The 10,225-nt window shown below is 30.1% G+C and overlaps 2 protein-coding genes across 2 annotated transcripts; both read right to left on the bottom strand.

Annotated features, from left to right (window-relative positions):
* Positions 1-2,090: 2,090 nt before the first annotated feature.
* Positions 2,091-4,907, bottom strand: LOC140918976 (protein FAR-RED IMPAIRED RESPONSE 1-like). The gene is made up of 5 exons (XM_073364126.1): positions 4,874-4,907; positions 4,113-4,183; positions 2,859-4,027; positions 2,406-2,769; positions 2,091-2,261 (listed from the first exon to the last, which is right to left on the bottom strand). The coding sequence occupies exons 1-5, from the start codon at positions 4,905-4,907 to the stop codon at positions 2,091-2,093; spliced, it is 1,809 nt and encodes a 602-aa protein (XP_073220227.1).
* A 2,820-nt stretch (positions 4,908-7,727) lies between these two features.
* Positions 7,728-9,809, bottom strand: NAC4 (NAC family transcription factor 4). Its single transcript, NM_001365254.1, has 3 exons — positions 9,491-9,809; positions 9,134-9,402; positions 7,728-8,629 (listed from the first exon to the last, which is right to left on the bottom strand). The coding sequence occupies exons 1-3, from the start codon at positions 9,669-9,671 to the stop codon at positions 8,060-8,062; spliced, it is 1,020 nt and encodes a 339-aa protein (NP_001352183.1). The 5' UTR covers positions 9,672-9,809; the 3' UTR covers positions 7,728-8,059.
* Positions 9,810-10,225: the final 416 nt, after the last annotated feature.

The following is a 10,225-nucleotide window of genomic DNA, read 5'->3' as shown; positions in this document are numbered from 1 at the left end:
TAAACTTAAAAATAAATATAATTAAACATTTATATAAACATTCATTTAATTTAATAAACTTAAACACAAATAAACAAATAATTAAACATTTATATTAATATATAATTAATTAAATAAACATAAACTTAAAAATAAATATAATTATTAAGTTTATGTTTATTTAATTAATTATATATTAATATAAATGTTTAATTATTTGTTTATTTGTGTTTAAGTTTATTAAATTAAATGAATGTTTATATAAATGTTTAATTATATTTATTTTTAAGTTTATGTTTATTTAATTAATTAGATATTAATATAAATGTTTAATTATTTGTTTATTTATGTTTAAGTTAATTAAATTAATTGTATGTTAACATAAATGTTTAATTATATATATTTTTAAGTTTAATTAATCTCAATTATTATGTAATTACTCGCAGGATCGTGGATCACTAAAGGTAATTACTCACGGATTGAAATTGAAGAAGTTTGCAGAAGTTCCTATGCCAGCTCCTGTAGAGCATTGGATTCAGGAATCTGGGCTGATGCATCTATCTTCAGGCTACCTCACAATGGCGGATGCTGGTCTGATATCGGCATTTGTTGAAAGATGGCACCGAGAGACCAGCTCATTTCATCTGCCATTTGGAGAGATGACGATCACCTTAGATGATGTTGCGACTCTCCTTCACATCTCACCGCATGGTAAATTTTTTAATGCACCTTTGAATATGAATACTAATAATGTTGTAAGAGCTGCACATGAGTACTTAGGTGCAACATGGGAGGAAGCATGTGTTGAGATTAGTTATAATAAACGTGCCCAATATCGATTGCAATGGTTGCGTGATTTGTATAGCCGTCTCATTCAAACTAACCAGTTTGAGTGTGCGGCTAGAACATATCTGTTGCACTTAGTTGGCTGCACTATTTTCGCCGATAAAACACATGCGCGTGTTGAGGCGAAATACATTTCTCTTTTTATTGATTTACATCGTTGTCGAGACTACTTGTGGGCTTCCGCGGCATTAGTTTTCCTTTATGACAACTTGGAAGATGGAGCTATCCACGACACTCGACAGCTGGGAGGTTACATGAGCCTACTGCAGGTATATCATTTATATTAAGTTGTGTCGTTTATTTATTTAATTATTAATGTAATTATTTATTTACTTATTACGTTGTTATTTTATTATGTTAATTATGTTGCAGTGTTGGATTTACGAGCACTTCCCTAGGATCTGTAAGCGGGGTGATAGAGGAGCGGTTCCTGCGCATCGGCCAAGAGCATGTAGGTGGACTGCAAAACATGCTGTTGAAGGTGGATTGATGGCATATCGTCAGAGACTTGATGGATTGTTGCTCGAGGATGTAGTGTTTACACCGTATGATGATGATCGAGCTAATCATCCGTTTGTATCGGTTTCGATGTTTTCTGGATATCTTCGATGTGGTGGAGTCTCAGTCCCATATTTGCCAGAGCGATGTCTCCGACAGTTTGGTCGTATTCAGTGCATTCCGCGGGACGTTCCTCCGATGCCGGACAGTGTAGATTGGGTGTGGCAGAGTACTATGAGATCATCTGTAGAGACCTTTCGGAGACTATATCATGTTGCCACTTTTCCTGGAGAGGTCACTGCAGACTACTATGCATGGTACATTAGTGTTTCACATCCTCTGATTCTCCCTCCATCCACCGTTGCACCTTCGAGTCCACATACTACTGTTGCTGCCCATGCTGGTCCATCATCGTCTGCACATGCTGGTATAGACCCTAGAGATCTTAGAGACCGTAGAGCAGCTGAGCTTGCACATAAGGCCTTAAATATGGTAAGACCATTTAGTGAGATTCATGAAACATTGAGTGAATTATGTCGCTTGTATGACGATTAGTTATTGTGTTAATGTGTTATGTATGACTAAATATTAGTTATTGGTTTATTGTGATATTTTGAGATTATCGACTGTGTTATTTTGAGATTATCGTAAATGACAATGTAAATGACAACGTAAATGACAACGTAAATGATAACATAAATGACAACGTAAATGATAACGTAAATGACAACGTAAATGACAACGTGAATGACAACGTAAAATATATTCTAATCTTCATTTAATGAAATACAAGATGATTTGCTAAATGATGGATCAATGTGTTCCCATTGCTTCATACGTGCTGCACAAGCTATTTCCCATGTCTTTGCACATTCATTACAATAGTCTTTCCATTTTTGTGAGATAGGTGGCAAAGGACAATTAGACTTCAACTTGATCTGGACAATAAGATATTAAACATTAATAAACTGAATTTAATATCATAAACAATAATAAATATAATTTAATAAACAATGGTTGTTAATTTAATTTAATAAATCATCCTCAAGAAAATTCTCAAGGCTTAACGTTCTCCAAAAAACATGAATGCTATCTAAAGGGATAACATTACCAGATATCTGCAACTTTGCCAACTCACAAGCACATGGTAATCCATGAGTTGTTCTGATTGAGCAACCACATATTGTTTTGTCAGTACCTACAATCTTCACTCTCTGCAACTGTTTGTCAATTTTTTTAAAACATTTCCTTGATACACAATGATGTAGACTTTGAAAGAATGATGAATTACACCCGTGCTCAACATCCTTGCTGGTTTTCTGAAAAGAATATTGAATGATACATATTTGGTTCTTCAACATCATATTCACAGCATCCCAACTTTTACACAAATCACCCAAACTAGTTTGCAGCATGTTTTTCAATCTCCAATGGGCAGACTCAACTCTACAAATAAATTAAATAATACAAATTAAAATAAATCACAAACTAGTAAATCATATTTTCTAAAACAAACAAATCAAATTTAAAAATACCTGTTAGATGTTGTGTTCCCCAAATGCATCACTCTATTGGTCCAAACATTGACAAACCTTTCTTTGTAAGGTGTTAACCACGAATCTTTCACATAATCAACAAAAAGAATAATATCGGCACACACTAGCTCAAAATGTTGCAGGTGATGATCATACTCCTCTACACTACTTGAATATACAATTTTTTTCCATAAATCCATTACTTCTTCTTGCCTATCTTTTTTCACATATTGTTTGCATCTTGCCCCAACATTTTTTTCAATATGAAAACGACATAGCAAATGTATTGAAGTAGGAAACACAACACTAATCGCATTCATCATGGCAAGATCTCTATCAGTCACAATAACTTTAGAAATTAAAGTCTCAGATTTGAACAACTGTCGTACCTTTTCAAATGCCCAGATGAAGTTATCTTGTCGCTCTTGTTCCAAATAAGCAAACCCAACAGAAAATGTCAAACTAGTAGATGTGACACCGACAATTTCAAGTAATGGTAACCGATATCTGTTTGTTTTGTATGTGCTATCACATATCAAAACAAAATGAAACGTGTTTAACAACTTTATACAATCAGTATGTGTCCAAAATATATCTCTCAAAACATCAGAATTCTCCCGTCTTCTTGTCCAATACACATAATTTTCTTGTTGTATTAACTTCAACAGATGCTGCATTTCTGTATACGGACCTCTCAACGATGATCGATAAGTACTCCTTGCTTTATATATTTGACTTGGAATTGTCAGATTAGCTTTATTTCTCTCTTTCAAAGCATTTAGGATGAATCTGGGGGCAAGCTTATACTTTGTCATGTCATTGACAAATTTCCTCTCTTCTTCATTTAAACGCCCCAAATAAGAATGACCAGTTACAGTATCAAGTAGATCATGATTATGTGTTCCACAACGAACACTAATTTTCCATCCTTCACCGACACTTAACGGTATACATCTGAGAGTAAACGAACAATTTTCCTTATGAGAACAAGTTACTGTTGATTTTGATTTTGATTTATATCTGCCACCTCTTTCGCATCCCAAAATCAATTTGTCTTTTCTTCCCCTCTTTACGGTTGCTTTATCTGAACGAATGATGACAATTGAAATTCCATTTTCTCTTCTAATGGTTTTTGCCCATTCAAACACAGATTCTCGTGAAGGAAATACCTACAAAATATGTTTCAAATAAAACATCAAATATATAGTTATAATAAAAAATTTATCCGTGATAGATTATCAGTAATATTAATACCTGATCGATAATGAATTTGTCCGTAGAATCTATTATATTTCTTGAGGCAGGAACCTCAACTCTACTCATACCTGTTTTCAAAAATAGTAATAAATATAAATAATAATAAATATAAATAATAATAATAATAATATATATAAATAATGATAAATTTTAAAAAAAAAATTGAAAGTTTCGAAACTTTGACATTGATGTAAACTTTCGAAATTGCTGGAAAACTAGGTTTTGGAACTTTCAGCTTCAAGCAAAGTTTCGAAATGTTATTTGGGTTTCGAAAGTTTCAGCTTTAACCAAATCTTCGAATGTTTAATCAAATTCATGCTTCGAAGCTTTCATACTTAAGCAAAGTTTCGAATGTTTCATCAAATGCATGCTTCGAAGCTTTCATACTTAAGCAAAGGTTCGAATGTTTTGTGATTTCTGGGAAAATTGCATTTTGAATCTTTGGATTTTTCACAAAAGGTTCGAAAATGTTGTTGAAATCTAATCTCTGATTGTTTCGAAAGTTTGAAACTTTCGAATAATAGAATTTTTTGAAAAACTTTCGAAAGTGGGGGTGAGAAAAGAGTGTAGTAAATTTACTGATAAATTTTATATAAAGTAAAAAGGATAGATTGGTCAATAAAAAATTATGGGGGGTGGCAGGTAAAACTGTGGGGGTGCACAGTACATTTCTCTAATTTATTTTGGTGTATGTTCATTTAACTTCTTATGTTTCTTCATTTTTATCGTATTCTAATGTTCGGTAGCCTATTGGAAACCTGGACAAACACGAAGCGAATGGCCATTCTCCATTTATTTCGCTGCTAGACAATTAGGAAAGTTAGCTTTTGTACCCCCCATTTAAACTTGTACCACCCAAATTTAATGTTTTTGAGTGAAATACTCAAAATAACCTTAAATTAAAACAGTTGTACCCCACACTTGAAAAATCCGGAAAAGTGAGTTTTTCTGAAAAAAAATTTTTACCGAAAATTTCAAGAGGATTGAAATTTCCGGTAGTTTAAAATCAATACCGGAAATTTGAAATTTCAGGTTGCCTTCCTGGAAATTTCATTTTTTGAAATTTCCGGTATGCATTTTTAACTACCAGATTTTTCAATTTTCAGGTTTGTTTACCGGAAATTTCATTCATTTTTGAAATTTCCGGTACACTGCTTAACTTTTTGGGCAGGAGTAACCCAGCAAATTTTTGAAACTACCGGATTTTTGAAATTTCTGGATTAACTACCGGAAATTTCAAAAAACAAAATTTCCGGTGAACAAAAACTAACTACCGGATTTTTCAAAATATTTGAAATTTCCGGAAATTTCATTGACCAAATTTCCGGTAATAAATATAACTATCGAAAATTTAGTTGCAAAAAATTACTTAGCGGAAATTTCAACGAGGGTTCAGATTTTGGCAGTTATTATTATTATTATTATTATTATTATTATTATTATTATTAATTTTTATTTATAAAAAAAAGTTATTATAATATAACAAGTTGTTTGTTTTGACTCATCTATTTAACCGTATTTTTTTCTCTAATTTAATGTATTTTATTTAATACTATTAATAAAAAAAATTAAATTGAAGAAAAAAAAAGTACATCCTACAATTTTGCCACAAACAAAACGTGTCCATGATATTTTGCCACAAACATTCATCCTAAAATCAAATGGTTGACTAAATGTGCCACAAACAAACCTGTCCCTAATATTTTGCCTATAAAATACATATTTTCTTAACAACTCACTCCTATTTTTATTGCGAATATTTTATAAAATAACAACTTATTTTCTTAACAACTCTCTCCTATTTTTATTCCGATCTAATAAAAAAATTAATAAAATATTGTTAATATAATTAAAAAATAATAATAAAAATATTTTAAAAATATATAAAGTTTTAATAATATAATTTACTTTATTTTATTATTATTATTACTTTTATTATTATTATTATTAATATAATTTATTTTATTAATTAATTTATAAATAATATTCGGTATTCATTTATAACTACCGGAAATTTCAAAAAAGAAATTTCCGGTATTCATTTATAACTACCGGAAATTTCATTCATTCTGAAATTTCCGGTAAACAACATTTTTTCATTTATAACTACCGGAAATCAAATTTCCGGTAAATTTTTTTTTTTTAAATTTTTACAGTTTTATCAAGGGTAGTTTGGACATTTAAAAATAAAATTTTTAAATAAGGGGGTACATGGTTAATTGAGGGAGTACAAAAGCCAACTTTCGACAATTAGTCACAAGAAAAAGCTTCTAACAACCAATTTTTATGATATTTTTTATGAAAAGTGTGTTAAATTTAGACACTTCACCACTCGGTTTATATTGTTAAATAGTTTAAAACAATTAATATCTTCTAGGTTCAAAATCTACTTATATACTTATGAGTATATCCAAGTTAGATTACTACCGTTGAATCACTATTAATCATTCAAAGAGTTTAACCCCTTAAATAGTTACAAACATATTAAATTTTAATGATATTTGTTGGTGCTTAAAGTTTTAATTTAATGATCCTTTTGATAACAATGAGTGCTAAGTATAATTTGTATTAGTATCTCACTATCATCATCCTTAGAGGTAGTCATAGAGTGATGAGATATATAGAAATATACCTCGCTAAATTGTAAAATGATAAACTTTAGATTGTATTTAAAAAGTTACACGAGTAAATTATTTATAAATAATAAAAATAAATTACGTGTATTTCAATAATTTCTTTTAAGATATTTAAATTTGATATAATAGTAGTGTTCACATGGATAATCTACTCTAATTTTCTAAAGACATGTTGGTCTCACCTTGTTAATTAGATCTCACCTTGACTATAGTTGACCAACTTCTTGTGTCAAACATTGTTAGATTATTAATGTTGTGAGGCAACAATGATGAATGATGTGGATGAAAGAAATTGTAGTTGAGAAATATAAATATGCAATGAATGGACGAACTCTCATTTAAAAGAAGAGATTGTCAAAGTATTGTGAGTAAAATTTTTATATTAAATAAAAATGTAAGTATTGACTATAAATATTTATGTAGTTTTTTTGACTTTTTTTTTTGGTACAAGTCATGTATTTTACTTTTCCCACCACTCAAACGTTTTGTTTCTATCCTTCTATAATTGCAAGTAATGGCAATGCATGCACCTACTCACCGAAAGTTGGATATTGGATTATTGAGATTTCTACGAGTTCTTCGATATATTACAAAATTTATATGATTTAATATTATCAAAATTAAAATTAAATTATCAACTGTTAAATAACATGTAATTTGTATATAAAAATTTTAATTTAATTAATTTTAATAGATAGTAACATAAAGTATATATAGATAAATAATTAAAAATTATTGATAAAAATTTATAATATCAATAAATATTTTATTTTTGATTATACTATATAACTTGTATTATACCATAGGTGACTCATTCTAACATCTGCTGATACAAATATTACAATATTAGATTTTAATTAAACATAAAAAAATAATACTATATCTCTTTTGACTTCCCATTGTAAGAAAAATATAACAAAATTGTTGAATATATTATAATAGTGAACTACTTGGTTAGCTAAAAGGATCACATCAAAGATTGAAACGAAAGCCTAACATTGCAGCCAATTGCTATTTCATTTATAAGTACAACAAAACGTGATTAATTCATGTGGCTAAGTATAACCCATTATTTCAAATATTTCCTTCACTACTTCATCTCCTCATGAATAGATTCATAGAACGTATACCCACTTCCATATCAAGCCGAAAGTGAGGACCAAAATTCAAATTTTTCCACTTTTCTAATTTTGCAATTCTAAAAGCAAACTTGTTAGGCCAAAAGAATCCCAACCTATTTACACCACATGCACATTGACTATTACAAATTAACAAATTATTTTTCTTCTAACTAACTTTCCTTCTGATTCATTGCCCAAACCCAAACCCAACCGGTTGAACCGGATACCTAAACCCAAACGAATCAACCGAATTAGAATAAGTAAAATTATTCGAACCACGTTCAAATAATCCGGGGTTTGTTCTTGCTCCACCACTCTGAACCTCTTCCTCCATTGGTTTCTTCTCTGTCCCCGATGTGTTCACGTGACATATCGTGGACACAGAAGGGACATAGAGATCGTTACAACTACTATAATTAACCATTCCATTATTTTGTCCTTCTTGAAACTCTGTATTGAGAATTGACGACGGATTAGACCAATCCATTAAATTATTATTATTGAGATTAAGAAGATTAAGCTTGTCTTCTTCTTGACGATGTTGCATTGTTCTTAATGAGTTGACACGTGGCAGCATGAAGCAACGGTCGTCGATTTCTGGAAGTGATTGTAGAACGTCGTCGAGGTGGGAGGATGAAGACGCGGATGAATCGTTGCTGTATTGAGTGTATTCTCTACTTGAAACGATGCCGTTTGGAATGGCTTTTTGTGCACTAGAGTTCTTCTTGTATATACGACATAGAACCCAATCATCTAACTGCAATTCAGTATCAACATAACCAATAAGTTATAAAATCCAATAAAACTCTAAAAGTTTCAAAACAGAGGAAGTGTCTTGTTAAATGATGCATTTACAAACAAATACACTAATATTTAATAAAAATAATTTTATAAATGGACACAATTATTATGAACGAATATAATATTTTTTTAGATTTAATCTTAATTATATTTAGATAAAAGCCTAATAAAAAGTCAAGATTTTGCAACTATATTTAAATTTAAGTTAAAAATTTAATTATTTTTAATTATAAAGCACATTTATTATTTTTCTAAATATGTCCCGGATTAATATTAATATAAGTGTATTAAAGATACAAAGAGTTTAAAATATTCATTTATTATTCATAAAATAAATGAGTTTTCAATTTTGAATATAATATTAATTTATTATTGTCACCACATAATTTAAGAGTATTTAATATATTAAGTAAACATTAGTATTCAAAAATAAAAAAATAATAATTGAAGTAAGCATTACCTTGGTGCCGGTGTTGTTTCGAGAAGAATCAAGTAAACGATATTCGTGCATAATCCAATTGGTTTTGGTGCCTTTAGGAGCTTTACCAACATAGAAAACAAGTGCTTTTTTAATTCCAACTTTTCTACCTTCATTTGTGATTATCTTGTCTGTTCCAGTAGCTTTCCAATACCCAGATCCAGCTACTCTATTGGGTCTAGTCCCATTTGGATACTTCCTATCTCTTGGACTGAAAAAGTACCATTCTTTCTCACCAAATATCGCCTTACCTACACAATTAATCATATTCAATTTTTATTAATTAAATTATAATCTCTTGTAAAATAAATAAAGTAAATTAAATTTTAGGAAAGTTACTTGGAAGAACCCATGGGTCAAATTTGTAGAGATCAATTTCAGCAATGATTTGAAGAGAGAAATGATGACCAGCTACTTTGCGACAAAGATATTGAACAAGAAGCTCTTCATCGGTGGGGTAAAAACGAAAACCAGGAGGCAAACTCAATTGTGAAAGAGGGTCTTTATCTTGAATTCCCATTTTAATTCAATATTCTTCACAAACAAAGAGATTGAATTGCAGTGGACAAAAATTGGTGTTCTAGGTTGTAGCTGGGGTGAACCTATTTTATTTTATTTTTCTTCAATGAGAAATGAAATGTTATCACTTTGATTTTTCTTTTCTTTTTTTTCTCTATAAACGGTAGACAAAGGGTGTTATTTATAGTAATCATATGGACCGAGATTGTACGGTAATATTTGTCTTAGTGTTGGAATGTGGGGTCCACTTGAGTTACCCACCTCTTAAATATTGCCACGTGTCCCGTACCAAAAAGCATCCTGCACTCGACCTTATCTGGATCCGATACGGTCGTGGCATTCCCTAGATTACCACACAAGTCAAATAAGAGATGCAAAAAAATTATTTACTTTTTTGCCTGAAAATATTATTTTCTTTTTTAATCAAAAATAAATTAAAGTACGAAGAATCATTTGTACCTTTCATTTGTATCGTTAGTTAAATCATTTTTTTCATCACATGATTGTTTTCTAAAAGTATTTATAAGATAAAGATTATGGTTGTTTTTATTTTAA

Source organism: Cicer arietinum, chromosome 1, assembly GCF_000331145.2.
Source record: "Cicer arietinum cultivar CDC Frontier isolate Library 1 chromosome 1, Cicar.CDCFrontier_v2.0, whole genome shotgun sequence".
Taxonomy (NCBI): Eukaryota; Viridiplantae; Streptophyta; class Magnoliopsida; order Fabales; family Fabaceae; genus Cicer; species Cicer arietinum.
Note: the sequence above shows the minus strand (reverse complement) of the source record. Positions and strands in the feature narration are given on the sequence as shown.

What these genes read in the sequence shown, in the direction of transcription:
- LOC140918976 (XM_073364126.1), bottom strand. Translation starts at nt 4,907, where the DNA reads ATGGAGAATGGCCATTCGCTTCGTGTTTGTCCAG. An exon ending in TTCGCTTCGTGTTTGTCCAG is followed by an intron (nt 4,184 to 4,873) that starts GTTTCCAATAGG and finishes TTTTGAAAACAG; the next exon opens with GTATGAGTAGAGTTGAGGTT. An exon ending in GGGAACACAACATCTAACAG is followed by an intron (nt 2,770 to 2,858) that starts GTATTTTTAAAT and finishes ATTTATTTGTAG; the next exon opens with AGTTGAGTCTGCCCATTGGA.
- NAC4 (NM_001365254.1), bottom strand. Translation starts at nt 9,671, where the DNA reads ATGGGAATTCAAGATAAAGACCCTCTTTCACAATTGAGTTTGCCTCCT. An exon ending in TGACCCATGGGTTCTTCCAA is followed by an intron (nt 9,403 to 9,490) that starts GTAACTTTCCTA and finishes TTAATTGTGTAG; the next exon opens with GTAAGGCGATATTTGGTGAG. An exon ending in GAAACAACACCGGCACCAAG is followed by an intron (nt 8,630 to 9,133) that starts GTAATGCTTACT and finishes ACTGAATTGCAG; the next exon opens with TTAGATGATTGGGTTCTATG.